Genomic DNA, 27,676 nt, shown 5'->3' with positions numbered 1-27,676 from the left:
TGAAATAAAATGGCTTTTTATTTACATAAATGCAGCAATGTTAAATAAATAAAGATTTTTTTCTTGAAATTAAAAAATATATTTCTAAATATTTTATTCTATTTACCAGTCAGAAATGTACTAAATTGCTATCTATAAACATGCAAAGGCAGTTTGTTTTCTTCATGCAATTAAATCTAAATGACCATTTGGAACAATTTTCTAAGATAAAATTGATTTTTGAATATCATTAACCTAGAAATTATCTTTCATTAAATGAGATGAAATTTTACTTGCTTCGTGGATGCACTCTTTAAGTATATTACATTCTTTACATTCTCTAAGAAAATGGAAATTTTTTACACTATCGTCAATAAAATGGAACAAAAACAATGATTCTATGAAATTTAGAAATAAGCTAAATATTGTTGTAAGAAGTCAGGGTTAAAAACAAAACAAATTGGTAATAGCAAAATATTATTTATGACCTAACGTTCAGTATAGAAAACTTGTTGAATAGGCCCAGCATTTCAGTATTTTTAATCGGGATGACCTTTATCCAAAGAGTTTACAGTAAATATAGAGAACATTTCAAGATTTTAACTTATTATATCACTATATCATTGTGTCATATATGACTCTTCATATAAAATAAATATACTAGCTAATATTGAAGCTACAGTTTGAAAGCTTACAAAAGCATCTATGAAATAAAATGTACATCTTCAGTAATTCTAATTCATCTTAAAACCAATGCAACAGATTAAACATTCCTCTCTTTCTCTGTGTATACATATAGGATCTCACATGAATTGACATATAAAATTTGAACAAGTTCAATAAATTGTTATTAAAAGAGGTTTAAAACATTTTCTTTGATGTTAAATTATATATATGACAAGGAATGAGAGATTCTATTTATGACAGGACAAAATGCATAGAAATTAATGAAAATAAACTTGTTTTGAGGTCTTATGTGTGCTTTGGTATGCTGATGTTATAATACATGTAATATAAACAGTCCTTGCATAAAAACTGCGGGTATACATTAAAGGAGGACACAACAAGCATTAACAGATAAAATCTCGTGCCCAGATGCCATAGTTGCATGTATTTAATATATGAGACTAAGGGCACAATGAAAGAACAACTTAATGCAACGACAGCTCATGTAGTTTTATAACAAAAACATAACTGTCAAATGAAATCCCACTTGCACATGGAAAGCTCGGTGCACCAGCAATGGTTTCTGTATACAAAATGAAATGTGAAATTATCCATTTAGATGTACACTACATGTATTATGCAAAAATAGCCTTAATGTACCTTTTTCCATGCATTAATATCTGCATAAGCCTTCAAACTTATTAATTCCTTGCCCCTGCAGGCTCAGGCTTTTAATGTGTCTGTGTGCTTCTGTTGATAAATGCACGAAAAAAGGTGCATTAACCTTTATATACATGATGGTTATTTGACATGGAAAATTATACTGTGATAAAGATATATAGTCTATTGTGTTCATATTTGTATGACATGTAAAGATATCTTACCACTAATAAACTTTTAAAATGTTTACAAATCTAAATTCATTAATAAGCTGCAAGTATCAGAGTATGCACTTGCAGTATGAGAAAAAGCAATTGGTTACATGTAAAAGTGGCTAACACAATTGGCGTCATAAAAATAACCAATCCATATATTGCACATACACCATAAATAAAATTTGGCGAAGGTAATACTGTGGGCACGTGTTCTTCGGTTTTGAAGAGCTGCCTCGGTACCGTCAGATTTGCCAGCTAGCTCGAGACGAAAGATTCGAAGTAGATTTACTCCTCATGTGTGACCTGAAAAAAACAACAAAAAACTTACAATTTTTTTCTTGCATTTTTTAAAATATGGTGAACTCACCCTTTCAAAAACTCCAATTTAAATTTATTTTTTAAACCAGATACTTAATGGATTTCATATCACATTAGAATTCAAGTCAGATTGATCTTATTAAAATCATATTTTGTTATGTTTTAATAATACATCGCTGAATTTGAGAAAAATATATTTACATTTATTAATATTTTCATTAACACTTCATACCAACTAAACATCATTTTCCAATCTGGCTTTTTTAACAATATTCAACAATAAACATGAAAACTTGTTTCTACTTTTAAAATTCGATGTGTTAAAACTATCATTTATAGTCTTTTAATTTTTTTACATGTATCTATTCTTGCTGAAATTATTTCATATGCCTAATACTTTTCATTTTTTAGTTGAGTTTTACATAGCACCAACACTGTAAAGTCATATGGCATTTTTTAAGCTTAACTAGTGGAGGAAAATGTCAATACATTATTGCAGACACAAACAGGCCCCCCCCCCCCCCCCCCCCCCCGAGAAGAACCACTGAATTTCTATATGCTAGATGGATAACTCTTCTCATGAATGAATCCAGTCAATACAGTGCTGAGGGGCAAGTGGTTTGAAGTCAACAACCATAACCCCTTCCAAAAAGGCCCCTCAAATCGAAAAGTTAAAAAATCCTTTGGTTGCTAGTGGCAATGAAAACTTGTATATACCACTGATATGTATATTTAGGCAGCAAGCTTGTTCCTATGTACAGTCTGATTATACACTATATACAGTTGACCAACTATTCTTAGCATATTCAGGGCTCTCAGTAGGGTCAGAATTTCATGAGTCAAAGACTCTTTGGCCAAAATTTTCATGAGTCAAATAATTTTTTTCTTAAGTGTCATTTGACTACATGAATCATTTTTATGTTACAAAAATTACTGTATTGGAGGTCATTTTGTGTAGATTCTCTATCTAAATTGATAATATTTAACATGGAAAAAATGCCCAGTTGTAATGTATATATATCCCCCCCCCCCCAAAAAAAAAGACAACTAAAACAAAAAAAAATGAATTGCATCTTTACTGTGAAAGAATAAATTAAGCAGCAGCTTTTCTGATTAAAAGTTTAAAATATAAAAAAAATATCTTCACTGGTATGCTATATATCATATTAATTTTAAATACCAAAATGCACTAGGAATATTTAATGGAAATCAGGGCATTTTTTGTCAAAATTGTGAAGGGGCCTGGACCTGTTCATTTTGTGAAAAATTTGTCATTTGTCGTAAAATTGTGAAAAAAATTTCCATATTATTTGGCATTTAGCAACATTATAAAACCGGGAAATCTGCTTCAAGTAGGTACTTTAACCCGCTTAACATGTGCTAAAACCATTTAACTTCATTAAAACTATTTCTGTGTTCTTGAAATTGGCGTAAATCATGTTTTACCGGAATGTAAAGTCCCAATATTTTGTGAAATTTCTTTTGAAATTGTGAATTTTTTTCCGCCACTTTGTGAAAAAAAGTGCAATTTTGAATTGTGAAGGGGCCTTATATCGGCCCCTGTTATAGAAGGAAAAAAAGCCCTGGAAATAACAAATGCACAGGCACTCCAAGTAAATCAAAGACGTATCATAAACCTTTAAAAGCAATCAGTAATTGACACCTCAAGTATGTAATTCTTATCAGTTGTGTAGAGCTATTTTTAGCGCTGTCAAATTGCATCCAATGATGTCGCGCTTCAGTGCACAGGCTATAAACAATGCTGTGTATTACACACGGTGACATTTTTTTTTAGTGTGATTTGAACATATGTAGGATTTGATAGGTAATTAGGAGTAGATTTAAGGTAATTATTATTGCACAGCTGAAAATCCCACGTGGCAAATTGACTCTTGTGCAGATTTTATCACGTGTCAAATTTGTGCATTTCCTGATTTTCACGAGTCAAAACCCGGATCCCCGTGTCAATCGAGAGCCCTGATATTGACATCTCTTGCATTAACAATGAAAATTCAAAAGTTAAAGTAGGGCCTGTACAGGTCGGTCATGCAATTAAGTAAATGGGAGATTATTTTTCCAGAAACGTCAGATTTAGAAGCATGACTGCAGGTGTTTATTTGTATTCGTTGATACAGGTGATTTGTGTAAAGAAATAACTTATTACAGAGCAAGGTAAATTTTCTAAAGAATCTGGGACCAAAAATCACCTCATATTTAAAGAAACCTAATGAATTGTTCTTGTGCCAAGCATTAAACGAAGTGAAGTTATAATATACTTACGAAAGTGGTCGAGCATGTTTGGCTATAAAAGATGTTTTTACTCTGCTACTGGAGGATTCCACTTTCAGACCATCCCCGTCGCTGGAATTCCTGATAAAATAAACAGTTATAAATCCTTACAATATTGCAAAGTCTACATATACACTACTGATTATATCTCCATTAATTAAAAAGTATGAAATAGCAACAACATTCCAAATATTAGGAGGCTCTCTTGATAAAGCTGATACTGTCAGATAGTAATTTAAAGGCAGCAATAATGCTTTCACACAGAATTTAAATTCATCAAATTACACCCTCCTAAATACTTGACCACAAATCAAGTCAGTTTCTAACAAGCAAATTCGTTGAATTTATATCCCCCGCCGAGTACTGGTTATTATTAACACAACAACTGAAGACATAAGGCTTTATTTCTATATTAATCATGGCATAAACAGTAATATTCTTTGAACTTGATAAATATTCAGGGCAATAACAGAGCCATAACTTTGTGTTAAATAGTAATATCTGGAAATGCCAATGAGATGTATGCATACTACATAACTAATAAGTGGCCATAAATCTGAGTTATAAGTATCTGACCGGAACAAGGCGACTATATGCACATCTCCTCTTAGTATTCCATAAAGTTTCATTGAATTCCAGCCAGTAGTTACAGAGAAGTAGCACGGAAACGATTATTGCTCTGGTTGTATACTGCCTAAGTTATCAAGGGTCATAACTCTTAAGTTAAAATGTCTGACCCGAACAAGGCGACAATATGCGCATCTCCTCTTGGTATTGAAGGTTCCAATAAAGTTTCATTGAATTCCAGCCAGTAGTTACAGAGAAGTAGTGAGGAAACAAATATTTTTCTATATGGATACTGCATAACTAATTAAGGGCCATAACTCTGAGTTAAAGTGTCTGACCCCAACAAGGCAATGATATGCGCATCTTCTCTTGGTATTGAAGGTTCCCATAAAGTTTCATTGAATTCCAGCCAGTAGTTGCAGAGAAGTAGCGCGGAAACGATTTTTACTCCATATGCATACTGCATAACTAATCAAGGGCCATAACTCTGAGTTTAAGTGTCTGACCGGAACAAGCCGACGATATGCGCATCTCCTCTTGGTATTGAAGGTTCCCATAAAGTTTCGTTGAATTCCAGGCAGTAGTTGCAGAGAAGTAGTGCGGAAACGATTTTTACTCTATATGCATACTACATAACTAATCAAGGGCCATAACTCTGAGTTAAAGGGTCTGACCGGAACAAGCTGACGATATGCGCATCTCCTCTTGATATTGATGATTCCCATAAAGTTTCGTTGAATTCCAGCCAGTAGTTGCAGAGAACTACTCCGGAAACGAAATTCGGTCGGACGGATGGACGGACGGAAGGACGGACAACGCCAAAACTATATCCCCCTCCCGATTCCATCGGCGGGGGATAACAAAACTGTAGTATTTAAGTTTACAAATGTATTCAAAAGAACAATTATTAGACTTATCACATAGACACAAAAAAAGGACAGTCAGATCATTCTTGCACATTGGCCAGGACTTTCCAGCTTTACATGGAGGACGATAAAAGATGTATCTCCATTTATAATTTCAAGCATCAGTAGACACCTACAAATGTGGTCATACGACACCAAGGTCCCTACATTCCACTTGTTTTTTTAGACAAGGGAAAATCTATTTGCCTGCCCACATGAGAGGTCAAAAAAAATCCTCAAAGATATGGACAGTTACTGGCTTATTTATTCAAAATTTTCTAATTTCAAATTGTGTGTTACCTGGAAGTGTTGTGTTTTTTCCTAATCAGATGAGATTTTGTTGACTGCATATATCCTGGGGTAAATGATTGGTTCTTTTTCATACTTGGTTTATCTGTAATGCAATACTGATTCAGGTAACTTTTCTAACATAACACATACAACATTTTGGGAAAGTTCGGTCAAATTGTATTAAATATAGCAAAACATTTGAGCATGGATATAACTGTTCCTCTCTCAAAAATAGAATTATTTTAGGGGTTTCATATCGGATGACAACAGTTATGCTGGCTGTTGCAAGCAGAAGCTTAGACAATCTGTAAATCAACCAGATAGCTTTGTCACATAAAGAAATCAAAACCCCAAGCCAGAATTCAAAACCAAGATGTTGAGGGGCATGTGATTCGAGGCCAGCAACCTTAACCACTTGGCCACAGAGTCCATTAAAACAAATGTAATATCGGGTTCAAGCCACACAAAGATTAAGGTATGACCAATTTATAAAGTGATAGTAGCTGACAAAATGAAAAGTTATTGTATGCCTGTGTAAAGCAAATTTAAAGAAGTGTTATAGTCCAAGGGGATTTTGAATTTAACACTGTGGCTTAAGTACACATTCTTCATTATGAAATAAAATAAAATTTTTGGACTTATCTATCTGTTTATACACTGCTGTATATAGGTTAAAATGTACAATTTTCCAATGTATTAACATTTGACTTGATTTAATCCAAGATCAAAATGAAAAGTGTAATTCAATCAATAAAATTCAATAAATGCATGCTGAATGTGTATATGTACTACCATTACAATAATTCTTACAGAAATATTACTATTGCAGGGCTTCTTTTCCTTCTATAGCAGGGGCCATTCATTCATTTTATTGGCTGCTTCCCCAAAGAAAATTTCTTTAAAATTATGCAGTTTTCCCCAAAAATTGAATTTACACCAAGTTTTTTATTCCCCTTTTGCAAATATTTTCCCCCAAAATCAAGGGCAGGGCTGCTTCCCCAACCTGTGAAAAAAGCCCTGTATTGTTTACTCTCAGAACAAAACATTTTGTTTCATAGCATGGCTTGTTTTAGAACGCACAGTTCAGCCATATTGCTATACTAACATGTTTAAAGACTTACTGTTGTTCGCTAGGAGGCTATCACTGACTAGTGACGGTAGTCCATAATGATTTAATATACGGAAATTTTCCTTCTGTTCCTCACTGTTACCAGGCAACTGAGAACTACTTTCACGTGACAGACGTTTATCAAATGACGTATCACTGTCTGACGATGTAAAACTACTGAAATACACGAAAAATTACAATTTGTAAGGTTAATGCATGGATAAAACATTCTTTAATAAAGCAATATTATGTATTATGTATTTGATATGCCTATTAATTTTATTAACTTTGTCATACAATCTTATGAATAATTCAAAAGTAAGTCCACAATAGGTGCGTTTTTTCTACAGTCTGTTTGTTCAAAATCATCAAAAAAAAGTTCCACTGTTTACTTTCATAAAAATCTAAATTAATGAAATCTTTGTTTTTAAAGAGTGGCAGAATGGCCGAGTGGTTAATGCTTCAGGCTAGTAATCTATTGATCGCTAGCGGCATGGGTTCAAACCCCGTCAGGGGCAAGTCATTGTTTCCTTGAGCAAGAAACTTTACACTCATTGCTCAGTACTGGTTGGTTCCAGGAACAGATTCAAAAGTGCGTCTATAAGCTTATAGCTTCCTACACAATCAAACTAAAATAAATTCTGTATAAACCAAAACAAAGTCAAGGTGCCACATATATTTCAATCCAATTTCCTGACTTTCCAAGTAAAAAAATCTTTTTTTCCCCCTGAAAATGTTTACTGACAACGCATTGGGTCTGTCTACTCTAAAGTTCATATCTCCAGTACCATATGAAGAATTCTGTTTCACAGAAAAGTTGATTTTAAAGAAATTGTCCTATAAGGCAAAATAATAATATTTTGACTGACATGATATTTTCTGTGTTACAATATCATTTAAAATTCAATATCATTAACCATTTAAATGCTAACAGTAATATTGGCACCCCTAATATCTGACCAAGCTCTTCACACAACCACTGAATTGGAAATTCCTTTAAACATATAATGAACAGTTCTTAATTCAGGACAAGTCCATTACAAAAATTCAGCAGAGGAAGTATTAACAATTTACATACCTTCTACTATCACATCGAGGTGATGAGAGTATAGTGTTACAGCCCCCAACTTGTCGTAATGGCTTCCTCTCTGGTGTTGGTGTCCGTACAATGTCAGCATAACTCTTACCTGAAAGATGTTGTATTAAATAGACATTTCAATCAGATTTAAATGAAATATTATACTAAGGCCAAACATTTTTTGCTACAGATGTTGACAGTTGAGTGTTGATGGTCAAAATATGAAATATGGCAAATTCTGGGTTTATTAAAGCCTTTACTGCCAATGGTATATACCACAGCATTTCCAGTCATGCAAAATCCTGTATATTTCACACAGAAAATACACATTTTCAAATCTAAAGAACTGCTTCCATTTTTGAACATCCAGTTATCTCTTGATAATCTCTAATATTTACAAAAGATACTTAGGTCAAAATATAAGGCAATGAACATTATTTTTCTTTTCTCAATTGAAGATGTGTTAATGAAAATTTCTAGCATCTGCATAAAACTGTTATTACAAACCTTTAGTAGGAGTATGGTTATTTTCTATGTTGTCAAATTTTATGCACCGTACAGCCTTGGCCTCCCTGTCACCCTCAGAAACCCCAACATTCACTGACTTTGTCACAGTTTCTTGTTGTACAGTATTTGTAACTGTTTTTGTCACTGTACCAGAATTTACTTTCACTAATTTGTTGTCCACAGATTCCATATGTTTCATTTCTAAAGAGTCTCTTTTATGCTTAGTACAAATAGTTTGTTCATGTAAATTACTGTCTTCAGAAGAAGAGAGATTCTGGGAGAGATTTTGGCCGTCGACTAGAGTTGACAGAGAAGCTAGACTAGTTACACTGTTAGCAGACTGGTCCACTATCGTACTAGTCCCGGAATCATTCTCGGGTCCGTAATCTACCGGTAATTGTTCTACACATGTTGTATATCTCTGGGCAGGTTCTACGTTCAACTCGCCACAATGACTAGTCTTTAGCGACGTACTCCGAGTATCACAAATTCCATTATCTAACTTTATATTATTGTATGAATTTACATTCATTTCTTTAGCACACTTATGACATGTTTTATAGCTGTCAGAGACAACACTGATTTTCACACTTTTATTGTTTTCACTGTCACAGTCAACACAAGGTATAACTGACGCAGGAATGTCAAGACAATCAGGATCGATCGTGAAAGTTCCATCATGATTAGACTCCTCCTCCACTATCAAAATTCTGCGTGTATGTGACTTCACCAGAGACATACTTGACTTTGAATGAGAAGAGGAAAACTTCTTACACTTTGTCATTGTGTCGTTAATTTTGTTAAACCTAGATTTAGGCATAGCCTCTAGTTCTAAACTCTCATCCGTATCAAAGTCCACACTAGAACCAACACTGGCGGATCTTCTATGCAAGTTTCTTTTTCTATCATTTGGTTTTTTCGACACTGATGTATTAGTTTTATTTTCTCCAAGCAGATTTCTCGACACTTTTGAATTATTCTGACCAGTATTTTTGGTTAAGTTTTTCACACTATTATATGAGCTTGAAGATTCAGTAAATGAGCGAGATTTTGATGGAGTAAATCTTGATTTAGTTGGTGTTAAACCAGTCTTGTAACTGCCCCTAGCTGACTGACCACCACCAGGTCTGTATACTTTGCTTGTAGACTGTGGGGGTTGTGAGGCTGGCAACATTACACGCTTTGCCTTAGGTGGTGAACACTCGTCAACCACTGTAAATAAATGATAAATAATTCTATAACAATTGTCTAAAATACCACCTCTTATCCCCGTCATAAACATCTTACAACAAGCTCAATATCCGTGATTGAACTACATGTATCTAATTACAATCCAGAGTCAACATTAATTACCTAAATTGGTTAAGTCATTGTCTAGTTACAAAAATCATCAAACATACACAATGTATGACACTGCAGTACAAAATAATTAGGTAAAATGTCCATTATACAAAGCAGCTTACACGTAGAAATAAATACATTATTCTTAATTTGAAAATGGTTCACTTTATATTTTATTCAGGAAATGGACAAAAGATATTAATTTTGAGTATGTTGTATTATATGTTGTATTAAAATAATGCACAGTTCAAGTCCAAAATGCCCAGTATCACAAAGGCCGGTATACATTCAGATGTACTCAGGCATACAACCTAAGTGATAATCTGAAACAAACTTTTTTCTTAGTATTTATCCATTTTATATTAAGAAACTTGTAACACAAGATGTTTAACCTTTAAATGGATAATTAGCAGGAATTTGGTTGTCCCTTGCTTCATGTTGGGTTGCAGTGAATTCAAATACAGCTCCCAATTTCTTCGGCTCAGAACATCTTTCCTTCCTTTCTTTGATACATTCTGTAAATTGAAATATGGTTTATAAATAATAAGCCGACTAATTGTTGTTGCTTAAAGTGCCAAAGATCTAAATCAAATGTCACACCAATATAATATAAGTACAGTAGAACTTTGGTAAGTCAAACTTTAAGGGATTTGCATAAAAACTTTGACACATTTAGATTTAAATTCATGAATAAGTCTCAAGTTAATGACAAAATTTCGAGACATCGATATTTACAAGTGAATTACAAAAGGCATACTTAAAGGAAAGAGTGAAAACTTAACCAGCTTATAGTTAATATATTCTATGTAATTATCATGCGACATCAGGTCTTGGAAGTTCTCAAATGAAACTTATTCGGACTGATTATTACCAAATACAACTACAGCAATTAGAATGATAACAATAAGAGCATATTCTCACACATTTGAATGTATACCTTGCTGATTAGGATCAGGTTTAAGTCGCAAAGATGGAAGGTCCAGCATATCTGCCAGTGTGTAGCCACAGGTGTATATAGAACCACATTCCTCGTCCCCCCAGCACAACTCCTGACCGGCAACTCTCTTCTGTATACTGGCATAGTCCTCCGAGAGGTCAGAGGTCAAAATGTTGTGTCCTTTCATGATGTAATGTTGCTTCTTCAACAGTTTTAACATTAAGTGAACCAGCCTGTAATCAAACCAAATATATTTACAAAATATAAACAATCGATGTATTGCACTTTTATAAACAATAATAAAATGAAACATCTGAGTTTCTAAAATTAAGCCTAGCTAAACCTAAGAAAGAATTTTTTTAGTTTTCTGCAAGTACAGTCCAACCTCTGCAAAAAAATTATTGCTTAACAACAAAAGTATCAATTTTTCCCAAAGAAGGATTTCACAATCTACAGCTGTCTCTCTGCAGCAATCAAAACCATTGTCACCCATAGGGTGTTATTGTACAATGGTTGTACTGTATACAGAATTGGCCTTAAATCTCATATAATATTCTTTTTTATCTCCTTCCCTTTAATAGTGTATGTTTATAATCAAGTATTATAGCTTGTATTGCATCTTCTCATGTATCATACTAGGAAATTACTGTCTTCAGTTATTACAGGCATGAATCAGCAACTTTCATGAACTAATCTTCCTGATATTTACACTGTATGAAAGTTGTAGGAAATCAAACCAGCAGTAGTGAAAGTGGTAAAAAGTGTGAACAAGATCAGTCTCCAGGAATCTAAAGTGAAAAGACCCTTGCCAGCCTGAACAACCAGATTACCAGACTCAATACTGTTGGCAGACTAACTTAAAGTTTTCAGCTTGATTTCAGCAACATCAATAATGGACAGTCCGAAAAATGGACAAGTCAATTTAAGAAATTCAGCAGGAACTATTCAATGGTTAAATGATATAAGTAGATGAATACATGATAAGAATGGACAAACCTTTCATTGTGTAGTAACTCTTTCTCCTGACATCTAACAACTTGTTTAGTATAACTAAGATACTGTTTGGTATCAAGGAGTTCAGACTTTACACCATGTAACTGTAGACTCAATGACAATACCTACAACAATTTAATAAATGTACACCATAAATTTTTTTTGATTTGGCCTAGATAATATATCACATTCATTATCTTATTTATCAACTTATTCATATTGTAGTATTTATACCAAGACACCTGGAGCAGCTTTTTTTAAGGGGGTTTACGTTGCACCAACACAGAAGAGGTCATATGGTGACTTTTCAGCTTTACTGGTGAAGGAATACCTCAGGTGCCCCTAAGTGTACAGGTCCATATGGATTATTTATAAACAAAGCATAATTTAATATATCTTAAATAAATGAAGACAACAAGAGAAGCATGATAAAAGGAAAAGAAAACCAAAGTGACCATCATTCTACTCCCCTCAATTTTCTGAAAGCCTAATAAACCATACCTCAGGAAGCTGGTTATCTTGTAACCCACATGAATCTTTGATATCCTGCTCCAGATCACCCAACTGCTTGTAACCTTCCAGTAACTTGCTCCTGGATGACTCGGATGAGATTTTCATGCAAGATGTCTTCTGCTTCATACCATTTAGCATTGTTTCTACTTTCCTCAATGACTGCAAAAAATAATTTATAAATAAACAATTATTTCGTAAATTGTCAAAAAATTAGCTCAGGTAAAAGCAGACTGTTGTGACATTTGTAAAATACAGATGAAAAATTAATATTTTACAATGTGATTAATAAACATCCTGCTTTAGTTTAATGTTTTTGAGTGCTTTATATTTTGTAAAGAGCAAATTTAACTGAACTTGATACATTGAAAAAATTCTGCCCAGATTTTAAATCAGCAAATAAGAAGTTGAATACAGTGGATGCTTCTTTTTACTTAATTCTTTAACAGGGAGAACTGATAGACAAAGTTTTATATCTGAATTGCCAGAGAAAAAAGTTAAATATATATGATACTGTTAGTTATGCAGACTAACCTCAATGTTACACGGCTCATCTACTGTGTTAAGACGTGACAGACAACGTTGTTTCCTGTACATCTTCCACTGTAGGTTTCTCAAGGCTATTTCTTGCTGTAGCTGATCAGCATGTAGTGATTGATGACCAACAAAAAACTTTTCTATCTCGCTTTGGTAACTGTAATTAATGACATGTGGAAAACATTCAAATACAACATATCAGGTAGAATGTGTTTACATCTTTATTCTAGTCACAAAGTTATTCATACAAAAATGTCTTTTTCAGTTCCACAATAGATTTGGTTTAGGTACAAAACAACATTTTAATTTGGTCTAGTAAATCTCAGAGTTCCTACTCTATAACGTCTTGAAGATTATATGAATTTTACATGGCTTTTTGCAATTTTGAAGGACTTTTTCACAGTATCAGAATTTTTTTGACGTTCTTGTATTCATTCCCCTTTGCACATAGAAAATTGAATGACCTCATTCAACATAACACAGGTAATCATTAAGTCTTGATGAACATTCTGACCTATTTACATTCTGAACTATGAAATAAGTGCTATTTCAATGACAGCCATTTTGATATCTAGATTTACCATCCTTATCGGGTCTGACTATTGCCCAAACTGTTCTGAACATTTAACAATATCAAGGCAAATTCCCAGTACTTCAAACTCTTTTCCAAGATAGTAAGGAAAACCTTGATGCAAGAACAAATTAAAAATTGTACAAGGTTACTCTTGCCCTAAGGTCTTTTAATCAGCCTATTAAAGGTAATCATAAATCAAATTTAATGCTTCACTTAACCCTTACCACACCAAATAACTTAAATAGACTTGTCCACCATTCAATTTTGACAAAACCATTCATCTTTTTAGGGAAAAGTTTGTTTGTTTTTGTTTGTTTGTTTCATTTTACGCCTTTTCCCAACGGTATTTCAGTCATATAGGCAGGTAGTTTCCTAACCATCGTTCCTGGAGAGTTACACCAGTACTAGACTACCTTCCTCCGCGCTAAACTACCAAAGCATCTCCCGGGGATCGAACCCATGTCAGAGAGGTAACTTGATTAGAAGTCATCGACTCTAACCCCTCGACCACGGAGGCGGTCAGGGAAAAGTTTAAAATATAATCTAAATGAATAGCAAACAGCGCATATCATAATCAGATGGTACAGATCTTGGTCTGCACTGCTGCCGTAAGTACAATCCATTGCAGACAGCAGGATAAAATAATTCAACAAAAATTGTATAAAATTATGAACTTACCCAATGAATGAAGACATGTCTGTCTGTACAACCACCTCTCCTGGTACCATTCTGATGTCTTCATAACCTTTTAGCTTTCCCTTTAACTCTTTAATCTGAAGAACAAATAAACAATTCAATTATTTATCATTAATATTTTTTTGAAATGTCTTGCAAATGATTAATAATTATTTAATTCAAGTAATGAATTGAAACTTATATTCTGAATGAAAAACAATACATTTTATTTCCCAATAGTTTAACAAAAGTCCCAATTGAAACAATTGTGCCAAAAGTGGTTATCATTGAAAAATGTGTGAGCTATTTTATCTACAAAAGTATGATCTAGGCAACTACCAACATTATTCCCAATTTTGATGTAGGCCTATGGAATTATTTATTAATGCACTTCTGAACCAAAATGGATTATTATAGGAGTTGGCAGTCCATTCAAAGTTAACATCCATTGCCTAACTAGACAATAGATTGGTCTCACAGTCATTAGACCATATTTACCTCTTTTCGTAGCTCTTCAACAATCTTGCCATATTTGGCCATATGAATATCCACATTTATTACATTCTTTTTCAACTGAAAATTAAAATTAAATTTCTAAAATACAAAAAACCAAAATTACAACATGGAAATATTTTTACTAAATTTATATTGGTATTAAACTTATATATCAAATATATGACAACTTATAAATTACATGAACCCCTGGTGTATCATTTCAGACAAGAGATCAGATACATGGGTAGAACCACTGGCTATCTTAGCTAGCTACATGTATGTCAGCCCATACAGCTTAACAGGGAGAGTATAGGACAATTCATCCAGGGGTTGCTAGTTTGATCCTTGGAAGAGAATTAATTTTTCTTTGACAAATGATCTTGAACAAGGAGTCTAATGGCAATTTGTCTATCACCATTTGATTCATCATAGAGGCATAGACCTCTGATCTTATAGTACCAAAATTTCAATCATTAACAACAAATGATATGATTGATAAAATTGTATGTAAATGATATACTTACTGTAGCTTTAATATGCTTGGCCCTGTCAGCATATCTTAATGTGTTATAGGTATCCTCATAGGACATGGCAGATGGGCTGTAATACAAATTTTGACATGCTTTTCTCAAACTATCCATATATTCCATTCAGTCAAACTATTCATATATTGCATTTAGTCATTCTAAAACTATACATTCCATTAAGTCATGCTAATGAGATTATGCAAAGTTCATTCTATAGTACTACAAGGGTGTGCTTATTAGGTTCGCTACCAATGGCAGAATATGCTTTACCATGTGCTTTTTTAAGTTATTTGATGTTCATGTGGCCCTTAAAATATCAATTTAACTAATTTCTTATATATCAATTTAAATAATTTGACTGGAAAAAATCAGTGTTACATTCTAAAGTATTGCAAAACTCATCTGGAATATGTATCTTACCTTTTTTTGGTTAGCCTAATGTCAAATGACACAAATATGCAAAGGCAGTTGCTTATCTTAAAATTAAACCAAGTGCAGAGTAATTAAGAATTTTCAAATTGTATCAGTTTGAAATTATGGTGTGATATCAATCATAACTATAATCTGTTTTTCTTGACATCATTTTAACCATTAGTCTGCTGGAGGCAACAGAATCTACCCATGCCACAAATGCAGACCAAGATCAACCTGCACATTCATGCCAACTGCTCGTAGTCTGCACTGTTCACTGTTCAGTCAGTACTGATTTCAAAATTTTCCCAAAAATGATGAATGATTTTGTCCAGATTGAAAGATGAACAATTCCTACATATAAAAGCATGGTAAGGGTTTAAAGTCATACAGTCAAGAAAACCAAATTACTATGCCACTGACAATATGTAAACAAACAACATGATTGTAGAAAATAAACATATACCTGACAGCAGCTATCATGACAGTCTGACAGTTACCACCCAGAGAATCCTTCAGTAACCTCGTCAGCTTGCTGTCTCTATATGGTACATAACCTTTTGCCTGAAATAACAACACTCATTAAAATAATATAGTCAAATCATCACAATGCATCATCTCAGTTATAAACATATATATGATCAAAGAAATTTTCAGATGTTAAAAATCAACATCTGCAGAGCAACACTTACTGGAAGCGACGATTTAGGTTAATGATGAGAGGGGTTGCTATAGAGATATAAAATTTATTCTGAAGGCTTACTAATGGGAGAATTGATTCTATTACTGTTGAGAAGTTTGTGCTAAACAGGGGGCTACTCTGCAGGGGTTACTCTGTTTTTGCAATCAGATAATGTTCAAATATTGAAAGTTTACTTTGTTTTTTATAAGATTTACAGCCAACTTTAATGTTATTGATTAAGTATAACATAATAATTTTTATTTTTTTTCTAATATTTGAGGTAATACATACCTTATTTTCTGCCAAAGCATTTATGACATTTCCCAGTGCGAGCAGTGATCTGTTGATATTAGCACCCTCTCTGAACCGGGAACCCCTGTTCTTTGTGACAGTAGCTCTCTCTGACCCAGCCAGATCTACAAGACAGAGTTTTGCTATATGAACCTCTGTGGAGATATTGGCTGTACGATCCTGCTGTCTTACAAATACCTGTGAATATCAATTCATATAGTGAGATTTATTTTTTATCTGTGTACATCAATAACAACCTAGCATTCTATGCTTATGTATATATTTAACATTTGAATGAAGAACGACACGGCATCAATTTTCAGTATTCAGATTTTATTCAAACGAACTAAATGATCCTGACATTTAAACAATTTTATAAACACTTAAAATAAAGTCCTTATAACTCCATTCAGATCACCAAATTCAGTTCTAAAGTATAACTCACTAGAGACATACTTCTTTACTTGTTGATGATTGGTTGAATGAAAGTATGGATTGCACACAAGACTTGGGACTCACAAATCAAATCATGTAAAAAACTAAATTTAAATTTAGTTTTCCGGATAGGTATGGTAATAATAATGCAACAATTCTTATCATATCATTCAAAGTGGCTGATAAGTTAATCTTTAGATATATAAGAGAATACAGGGAAACTGATGTTATATTTTACCTGTAATACAGCATGTGACCTAGAAGATTCAGCGTTGGCATCTGTTGGGTGTTGTGTCCTGTGCTGGTTCCCAAACTGTAACATGTATAGTAACTCCTCTGCTGTCTTTGGCTAGGTAAAATATAAACAAGCAGTGATAGAGATCATTCCTTGCATATCTTTCAGTACAGTTTTAAGCATGTGGCCAATATTTTTTAAGTAGGGCTATGAATGTCGCTTTTTTCTGTCACAATACTATCTCCACTATATTTGTTCTTTCAAATGATTCAATTCATGATACATATTTTTAAGTCATATGAAATTGCAATATAATATGTATCACAATACTGACTTTCAAACTTGAAACTTACAGGTGTTTATCTAAAATCTTTTTTAACCATTCACAATGTTATTTTTATGCCAAGAAAAAAGCACAAACACCAGGTATCAAATAAACTATCATAAAAATATTTTGAATTTAAAATTCTGTAATGTTTTCAATAATTTTTCATGTTATAAATGACAAATGATCCAATAATTCAATTATTTACATCTAAAAAGTTAATTATGTCTTCAAATGCAAACATCAAGGACAAGGCATATAATGCAACAACTTTTCAATTAATTGTTACACCTCTATTTTGAAGACTAGCATATTTCAAACTGTGCACGCTTCTACAGTTAGAGGTTAGAAATATTTACTATAAAAAATATATGCACCATTCTGCATGTTTTATTCAGGAGAATATTGGCTGCATTTATTACCCTTTTATCCCTTTCAATATTGTGTAATGTGGGGTTTAGTTATGCATAATTTGACATATTTGGCAGAATGGTAAAGCCAGGAACTTTTTAACCCTTTCCCCCATGAGCATATTGTGAAAAATGGCCGTTTTCACTGAAAAGCCTCCTGTAACAAGTTCAAACTGCTATGAAACTATGAAAAATGCTTCAATACTAATCAAACTTGGCACAAATGTTGACTGGACCATTGCCTTTGTAACGACATGCTCAGTCTCAAATTTCCTGTTACCATGGCAACGAGGGGACATCTCAAAATTGCCAAAAATCACTATTTTGCCTCGATTTTTTCCATCAAAATTTATTTCAAAGGGCTGCAACTTCTCAAGGGATTGAGATAGAGTCAAAGGCTTTTCAGCGTTGGTTAAACGTTACATTATGATCGACCTGGGGTCAATTTTTAGCCTCACACAAGTCCAAAATTTTCTTGGCGATGAGGGGGACTCCGCCCCCCTTCAAACCCCCTAACAGAAGGGGGCACATCCCCCTTCTGGCAACCCCCTGATGTATCTTTTGGCTGGGGGGCGGCCCCGAAAAAGTGCTCAATTTTTTTTAGCAACATTTCTCAAACGAAAACTTATGTTTGGGGCCCAAATAGGACATTTTTTCACTATTTGAGGCCCAAAAAAAGGGGGGGGGGGGGTCGAAAGTGCGTTGTTTCGCGTATATATGTGGTAAAGGGTTAACAAAAAATGATGAAAAACTTTGGAATCACCTAAAAACTAGTTTTTCCATGTTAAAGGTACTCCACTGAGGTACGGCCGAATGTCACAAAAAAAAGTAAAATTTCACGAACCGATAATTTTTTGTAACCTGCGATTTAGGGACATTCAAACATAATCAGTGATACATTGATATGTGTTCTTTGGATTGGCAAGTCGTTTGAAATACATATTTTCTCCAATTTTGTGGGAAAAGCGTTTAAACACCTTTCAGTTTGCAAATCTGAATAAAAACAACGGTCACGTGATGATTCTCGGGATGACTAAAAAGCGAAACGGAGAATTTTTTGTGTATCGGCAGCATCGAAAGTGCGAAACCAGAATATACCAACAATCCATAAATTTAAAAGCAAATAATGGGTTTGTTTGTTAAATTTCTTGTTGTTCACATATGTTCTTGTGAGAAAAATCTTTCAAAAGCAATTTCAATATATTTAAAGTATTACATTGTTGTAATCATGTTTTTTTCTCCATTACAATGATGAATTTAGCTAAACGTACGGAGTTCGAAACTGACATACACAAATTTTATAAATATTCTATGTTAATTTGAGAGCTTTCGTGTAATTATTAAATATTATGTATTAACTTTGTAATGGTTAAAATATCATGATATCTAGGCTAAGAAAATTTACTTTGTCAATCAGTGTAATGGGTCCTATTTCAAAGGTCACTTTGGTTTATCTGACACCCGTTCAGGACAAAAAACTTCGTAATACCTTTTATACAACGAACATGAATTTGAGTATTGTAAGCATAAAAAATCACACGCACACACAGAATATTATGTTATTCCAGAGATTTCTCTTTAACTCTGATCAAAGCACTGAAATCACTGGCTTAATAGAGAATGAATCCGGCCTCATTATAGAACATTTAGGCTTCAACTTTATTAGATAATATTTCTAATGTATGTCTAGTGCACATAATTAAAATTCTTTAAGAAAAAATCGATCTCCTTTGCTAGATAGATCTGAAATTTAATATTTATCATTTTACATACATACTTGCATATTTATCCGCATTGGATGTAAACTTTGTTGATGAGAAGATTACTATGTTTTGATCTAGACATTCAAAACTATAGGTAATTGATACCTGTTTCATGCACATGGTAAACATTATCAAGAAGGTCGGAAAAGAGTTACAATCTGGCTCTATTAATATTATAATTATCATTATTGATTTAGCAGATATCCTGATAAATTTCTTTCTTATTGGAAGGCCTCCGTACTAGTGTGGGTCAATTGAGCTGTGCTTTAATGTTACCAATATATTGAAAGCTTCCCGGTGGAAAAGAAATTGAGAGCGTTATAAAAGTAAAAAAGGAAAACTGGAATAAAGACAATCAAGGCGACGGCAACGTTCACATGACGCAGCCCCCGACATAGTCAAGCTTCCACAGCAGGGTTATTGCCGTGACTAGTGAAATAAACTTAAAACTGGTTATATAGTTGTTGTTCTTTAAACCCTAACTTTCTTTCAAATTAAACGAAACAAACAAAATCATGATACAGCAAGACAAATGTGAAGGGCAGGTAAGTAAAAGTAGCTTTAAGAATTCAGTAAGATATTATTAACCTCACCTCATACAACAACCATTGCTTAAACTATGTTTTATAATACTTCTAACTCCTAGACGGTAAAGGGCAATGCATATCTAAACCATTGTTTTTACTCCTTATAGCCTGTTTATCATGGCATACTCATTGTTAATAGTTTTGTAAATGTTTTGATAAAAAAGTCGGGTTCATTTCCCGACTATTTTGAAAACACGAGTGACTGGTTTCAAAAACTACAATGGCTAAATATTGATCGGATGCATTTCATTGCATAAATAAGTTAGGGAGGGAACGCTGCTTTTCTTTCTTTATAGTACTAAAACCTTTACTTTTCTCTACTTTTGTCTCTTCTTTCTTCCTGTTTTCATTTTTGTTGTTTATTCTTTTTATTTACCACTTGAAAGCCTGAAATTAATGTTTTCATTGATAATTTAGCTGTGGTCCTGTGTTGCTTGGTCGTGTCGGTGTTGTATTCATTGAATGTTACCATTCCTTTTTGTATCTCTGATCGAAGATTAGGAAATACAAAGCTAACATTCAATCTCTGACACAGCGGTTTCACGACAAAACTAACAACAAACAGTTCTTAAAACAGCTGAAAACTACCGATTTAAAAGAAAGAAATATTTTCATTTTGTTATAAGTATCCAACAATTTACAACGCATTCAAAGTTTAAAAGTAGCTTTGGCGCTTATAGAATTGTCAATGAATGCACATTCACAAATTACGCGGATGAATATCATTTTAATCAATGAAAATGCTATTTTAAGCGATGTCGAGAGCTTATTTCACAAATAAATCTGACTGTCGAGTAGTGGAATATATACATGTCGGACTGTTTTGGCGAGAAGATTTTTGTTAAATTATTTACATCAATGTTAAAGAACAGGTTTATCTTGAACATAAAACCTCGAAATTAACCCGAAATGCAGTGAAAAATCTAAATTCAGTATTACTTGATTTTATTCAGGCATTGTTCGTATATCTTCTTCGTGGTGCAAGGGTAACGCGCTCGTTTAGTGTGTCTGGGGTTCAAATCCAATTCAAGGCAATTATTTTTTATAAAGTTTCTTTGTTAAGGAAATAGCCACGATATGCAAGGATAAAGTGTGGCTGTCATAAAAATGAACATAAATGATTTTTTGATGCAACTCTAGTCATGCAAAATTCCATATGTATCAAACTCTGGTACCAAGCAAGAAGAATTATAGTACATAAAAATAAACTTATACAGGAAAATAATACAGTTATACAGTGCGATTTATATTGCAAATATCAGAAAATACCACAGAGCTTGCAGCCTTTTGATTTATCTTGTTTTTCGTATGTATTTCTGGAGATTATGTGGGTGGTTCTCGTAATACTTTAAGATTTATAAGATTGTGTATTAAAAGCCTTTGTAAATTGTTTCGGAAATACTGGATATCGTTTTGAAAATTTTTAGAGCTACTTAAGTATTTTAAACACGTGAACGAAAAATTTCACAGTAACAGGAATTAATTCCTAAGTATTTCGGTTATAGTGATTATACCGTAATCAAACGTTAAAGGTCTCCTAAGAAATGTTCTTTGGAATTAAAAATTAAGTGTAAGCACTAGAACATAAACCACCAGATTGCTTGCAAAATCTTTATCGGCAGGATAAATTGGTTCACAAAACATGATTTTTCACAGTCAAGATCAAATGAACAGACTGTCATTTTCTTCCTGTTACCGAAAGATACGAACAGACTGTCATTTTCTTCCTGTTACCGAAAAATACACACCAGGAAGATTTCAAGTAGAGGACACGTCACTGACAGAATGTTTTTAATATTTGAATAGAAAAGAATTTGCTAAAGCCAATTTATGAAAGAGAAATCGGGGATGCTACTTATTAAATTATTTGCCCATAAAAGAGGATTTATTTTACTCGTTTAGATTATTTTCAAAAACAAAAGTCTCAAAAAGCAAAGGTTAGCTGATATTTAGATGTAAACCGCGACATATAAAATTAATTTACCTGTGAAACTGGAGTGAAAATGTGATAGTTTATCCGGTTTTTTCTTCAGTGCCTTCAGCACTTTGATCTTATATGTAGTACAAGTAAACTATATCGTTTTCACCAAAAAATCATTAAATTCTAAACAAGTTTCTAGTAGAATCATAAACATTTATTGTATCATAGTTTGAAGACTTTTCTGTTGAAAACGTGTCAGAGTTAAATCGAATTCATATACATGCACAGTGCGTAACTGGAGTGCAGGTAATAAATACCAACACTCCAGAGCATGCCCATTGATGTACTCATTCTTTTTTTTTTTTTTTTTTTTGGGGGGGGGGGTGCTTTTATGGAATAACGATGGAAATGCCACATTCAGAAGCTGGTTCATAGGTTTTTTTCTGGGGTTTCATATTGTTACAATAGGAAACGTACATTTAATTTTGCCTATGGTATGAATATGATGTAATTGTGTGTGGAACGTGTATGTACGATCCTATCAAGATAGCCTACGAAACGTCACTCATTACATACACAGATGCCCGTTTGTGCCAGAAACAATTTTGCAAAGGGGGCACCTGAGTTCTTTCTCCACCAGTAAAACTGAAGAGTCGCCAAAATGACCTACACAGTTTTGTGTGGCGTAACCCCCACTCCATCCCAAAAACAAACAATCAAATCAATTGAGACATGTCATTAACTGTATTTGATTTAAATACGTTATAGATAGCGTTAAATACTTTTATTAGTGTGATTACACTGTGCTCGTTTTAGTATAAATATCACCGATGCATTATGTTTGCCTTAGAATATTGAAATTGAAACTGAAATGTCAATGAAAATAATTGTAGTGTCTATAATAGCTTTCCGTTTTGTCTAGAAAATGACCGCTTCGCTGGCGTTTGATTTTTCAAGACAAAGAAATTGCTACCTTGATTATCTTTTATACAGTTTTTCTTCGTTATACTCAAGTTATATAAACATGATAGGTTAGAGAGTTGAGAAAAAATCAATAGACTTTTTTTACCTCCGTTTACTCTGTTGTTCCAAAAATGTCCGTTGCGTATTTTAGTTATACCCGATGAATTGTGGGTAACTTCTGTACATGTCTGGGAAAACCAACTTTCATTTGTTCATCAAAAGCTAATGTGAAAATGCATTTTCTAGCATAATTGTTGTTAGAGGGTTGGTTAAAGTGTAAGTTATTGTTATTTTAGTCATAATATTGTGATTTGTGGGGAAATTTGTATACATTTTTTTTTGACACCAAATTACCCGTCAGACCTCAGTGTAGCCCCTTTAACATGTGGTCTTTCACCTAATTTTGGTAAAAAATTGTTGTTTTGTAACATTTATGTTTTTTTTAGTTAACCCTTACCCCCATGAGCATATTGTGAAAAATGGCCGTTTTCACTGAAAAGCCTCCTGTTACAAGTTCAAACTGCTATGAAACTATGAAAAATGCTTCCATACTAATCAAACTTGGCACAAATGTTGACTGGACCATTGCCTTTGTAACGACATGCTCAGTCTCAAATTTCCTGTTACCATGGCAACGAGGGGACATCTCAAAATTGCCAAAAATCACTATTTTGCCTCGATTTTTTCCATCAAAATTTATTTCAAAGGGCTGCAACTTCTCAAGGGATTGAGATAGAGTCAAAGGCTTTTCAGCGTTGGTTAAACGTTATATTATGATCGACCTGGGGTTAATTTTTAGCCTCTCACAAGTCCAAAATTTTCTTGGCGATGAGGGGGACTCCGCCCCCCTTCAAACCCCCCTAACAGAAGGGGGCACATCCCCCTTCTGGCAACCCCCTGATGTATCTTTTGGATGGGGGGCGGCCCCGAAAAAGTGCTCAATTTTTTTAGCAACATTTCTCAAACGAAAACTTATGTTTGGGGCCCAAATAGGACATTTTTTCACTATTTGAGGCCCAAAAAAAGGGGGGGGGTCGAAAGTGCGTTGTTTCGCGTAATATGTGGTAAAGGGTTAACTGATTCAAATGTTCATTGATAAATAAATTACAGAATTTAGAGCTTACCTTGTGTAGGGACAGACCTGGTACAACAACACCTTTCCCAGGATCCTCTCTGATAGGTAACACTGACCCTTTCATCATTAGATCTCGGATAGTCTCATTATAAATCTATAATGGAAATTTTATAGAAAACATGTTACACTATGTGTGCTCTGATAACCAAAGTCTTTCAATTTAATCTGCTTTAGTCATTCATTTGTTCTAAATATAGGAATGGCCATCAAAAAACACTACACAGGATAGGTCACTTTTGCAAAACAGGTGATCATTAAATTCATGTTAATCCTAAAATTTAGAACATGTAATTTATATAATTATAGTGAAACAATTAACCACTTACCAAGTAAACATACATGAACATACACAAAACCAGTCAGAAAATATGAAAACATATTCATTATTCATACAAAAAAATATTCAGAGGCTTAATCCTTACCATTGTAAATATTTAAAACAGACTAGTCCATCTATTTAGATAAAACCACCTATCATTTTCAATGAAAATGTCAAATATAATACTGACTGAATAGCAAACAGTGTAGATCATGATCAGATGACAGGAATGTGCTGGCTGATCTTGGTCTGCACTTGTCGCATGGATAGATATTCAGTTGCCACCTGCAGGGTAAAAGTTAATATATTACCTCTAGGTATGAGACCGCCACATCACAGGTTTTATTGTCCCTCATGTTTTCAATACGTGAGTAAAGATCCATCATTGTATGGTACATAACACCCGGGTGGTCTTTACTTCCCAACATTGTATGTGTTTTACCAGCCCCCGTAGCACCATAAGCAAACACTGAAGAAACAATTCCTTTATATTATAAAGTCATAAATATATTATAAACAAAGCATATTTACTTTGATATTTGTGACCATAAAGTTTCAAATTAAAAAAAAATCTGCAAATTAATTCCATCTTTCTTTGACTTGTTTGCTATTCTTAACATCTATCTGTTTGCTATACATCTTTTATCAACCAAGAACCTGAAGAATCACTTGTAAATAGAATTATAAAATTCAATTTCTTACTAACAAATACTCATTATTACTTAAAGCTGGATTGACTGTAGTCACAAATCAAAACACTGGAGAATGTGGTTGTTATTATCATGTTGCATTAATGACAATTTAAAATAAGATATAACCTCAATATAAGTCTAAACAAAATTTAAGTTCTGTATCTAAATTAATTAAGATTATCATTTCACTTCTGAAACAGAATGAGATATAAATTCAATAAAGTAAAGTCTTTAAGTCAGTGACTCACTGTACATATAAAAAGCACACCAAATAAGTTTAATAAATATATTTATTACACAAAATCCAGGCCAGACAATACAACTTATCAAAGTAAACACAGCCACAAACCTGAACAATTATATCCATTCAGCAGACCTGTTAACACTGTGTTTGTTGTCTCATTATACACATCAATGTTTGTTGCACTTGCATCAAATACATGATCAAATGCAAACTTAAGGTCTTTATTTCTCCTTTGTCTTATATCCCTAGGTCTTCTCCTCCCTCCACCATATTCATATGAAGATGGTTCCTTGGGGTCAAAAACTAGCACATTTTCATCTACTGCCTGTACAACCTCTCTGAAGTTTCCCTCAGTCTCTTTAACATTAGGTGGACGAATTCTAACAACAACTTTGACATTGCTGCTAGGACCCGAGTCATCAACAACTAAATCAGCATCAGGCCCATGAGGTCGTTTACGTGTGGGTGGCAACGGCATCACTTAAAATAAAGATAAATACATTATGAATATGATTTGTATATTAAAAAGAAAATAATAATTAATACACAGGGTTTTCAATTTCATCTGGAACAGAATACTGTCCCTGTCCCAGCCTCTGTGGCACGTAATACCCAAATATTGCCCAAATATAGCAATATATTCATTTTTGTACGAATAAAATATAGATTATAATGAGAAAATGAATTAATATTAATAAAATGACTAAGCTGGCTATAACTTTCATTCATTCTGATGAAATGGGCAATTGATATTTTGTAAGAAAATAAACTTGTGAAATAATTTTGCTGATCTAGGTTCATCAATGAATATCTACTTGCAGTTTTAGATAAAGATATGATAATATTAATTATTTGTTGTCTTTATTAAAATTTTAAGGGTTAATTTTGTTGTAATTTCATAAAAGTGTCCATTGTTTCTTATTATTTTATTGTTTGTAATTTAATAGCTTTAATGGTCCTTATAAATGGAGTCTATTTGGGTATATTTCTGTTTAAAACACAATGATAGGAGAACATATATTTGGGTATGTTTATCTTAGTGAAAGCATGTATATTGTATCATAATTAAAACAGCATTTTTAATATAAAATATTTATTTTTAGTAGATCTATATAATTTTTGGGTGACATTTCTGATATGGTCAATATCAGTATTTATATGGTCAATATGGTATTTAGTGCTCCCCGCCTCAAAGGTTAAGGGCCACTTATTTTTAAAATTACAGCTAATATAAAGCAGTTTTGAAGAAAACATTGTTTTCAGTGAAAGCATTTGATACCAGTAACATTTATTGAAGTTGAACTGTTCTCTTTGACAATACAGTATAGCAGGAGCTTACAAGCCAATCTCGACTCAAACAGTGTTAAATCACAGGAAATTGACATTCTATCAGCAAATAATTAAAATATAACAGCAAATGTACCCCTCTACACTATAAATAAAACACAAGGAATGCAACGCCTTTTGCACACTCGATACACATTTTAAAAGAAAAAGGAATGTATTGTGTATCGAAATTACTAAACTAGTTTGTTGAAATTGATTTTCCACGTGTGTAAATAGATAAAATGTGTATCCAGTGTGCAAAAGGCGTTGCATTCCTTGTGTTCATTTATAGTATAGAGGGGTACATTTGCCGTTATATTTTAATTATTTGCTTATAGAATGTCAATATCCTGTGGTTAAATGCTCAGAAGAAAAAATTTAAGAGTTAACTGAAAACAAAATAGTAATCAGAAATGAATCAATCGGTATTATCCGCCTGAACAGGTCGAATACACAGTTGTTATTTTTCTTTTCAAATGTTTGACAGAAAAATATCAAATGTCATCTTCATAAATTGTTGAAGTGTAATGAGTTTTCGCGATATATATTCAAAACGAATTTTAAGTGAAAGAAAATAAATACTTCTTCCATATAGAGATTGAATAACATGGTGCAATATATTAACTCAGAGGCTAAGTATTCTACATGGCTAAAATATATAGCATACCGGCTGAATAATATTGTTAATTTTTTTCTCATAGATCTATCTGTTGTTTTCAAAATACCCACGCGAAATGAAACGGCGCTTTTCATTGGCTAGAATTC

At 33.2% G+C, this 27,676-nt stretch overlaps 1 protein-coding gene across 2 annotated transcripts; it reads right to left on the bottom strand.

Moving 5' to 3' along the window:
• Nucleotides 1-86: 86 nt before the first annotated feature.
• LOC132714090 (kinesin-like protein KIF18A) lies at nucleotides 87-27,659 on the bottom strand. 2 transcript variants are annotated; one of them, XM_060696836.1, is made up of 21 exons: nucleotides 27,579-27,659; nucleotides 25,691-26,065; nucleotides 24,961-25,118; nucleotides 24,320-24,424; nucleotides 17,230-17,340; nucleotides 16,557-16,754; nucleotides 16,050-16,147; nucleotides 15,170-15,245; nucleotides 14,649-14,723; nucleotides 14,154-14,248; nucleotides 12,899-13,058; nucleotides 12,356-12,526; nucleotides 11,858-11,979; nucleotides 10,862-11,094; nucleotides 10,317-10,439; nucleotides 8,584-9,795; nucleotides 8,077-8,185; nucleotides 7,012-7,172; nucleotides 5,900-5,993; nucleotides 4,119-4,208; nucleotides 87-1,823 (listed from the first exon to the last, which is right to left on the bottom strand). In XM_060696836.1, the coding sequence occupies exons 2-21, from the start codon at nucleotides 26,061-26,063 to the stop codon at nucleotides 1,763-1,765; spliced, it is 3,825 nt and encodes a 1,274-aa protein (XP_060552819.1). In that variant the 5' UTR covers nucleotides 26,064-26,065; nucleotides 27,579-27,659; the 3' UTR covers nucleotides 87-1,762. The 2 variants fall into 2 exon arrangements, with proteins under 2 accessions (XP_060552819.1, XP_060552818.1); XM_060696835.1 differs by having other exon boundaries at nucleotides 89-1,823; nucleotides 7,012-7,175.
• Between the last annotated feature and the right edge of the window lie 17 nt (nucleotides 27,660-27,676).

This window comes from Ruditapes philippinarum, unplaced genomic scaffold (assembly GCF_026571515.1).
Source record: "Ruditapes philippinarum isolate M1 unplaced genomic scaffold, ASM2657151v2 ctg206_1_1_1_1, whole genome shotgun sequence".
NCBI classification, from domain to species: domain Eukaryota; kingdom Metazoa; phylum Mollusca; class Bivalvia; order Venerida; family Veneridae; genus Ruditapes; species Ruditapes philippinarum.
The sequence above is the reverse complement of the archived record's forward strand: the minus strand, read 5'-3'. Positions and strand labels throughout refer to the sequence as shown.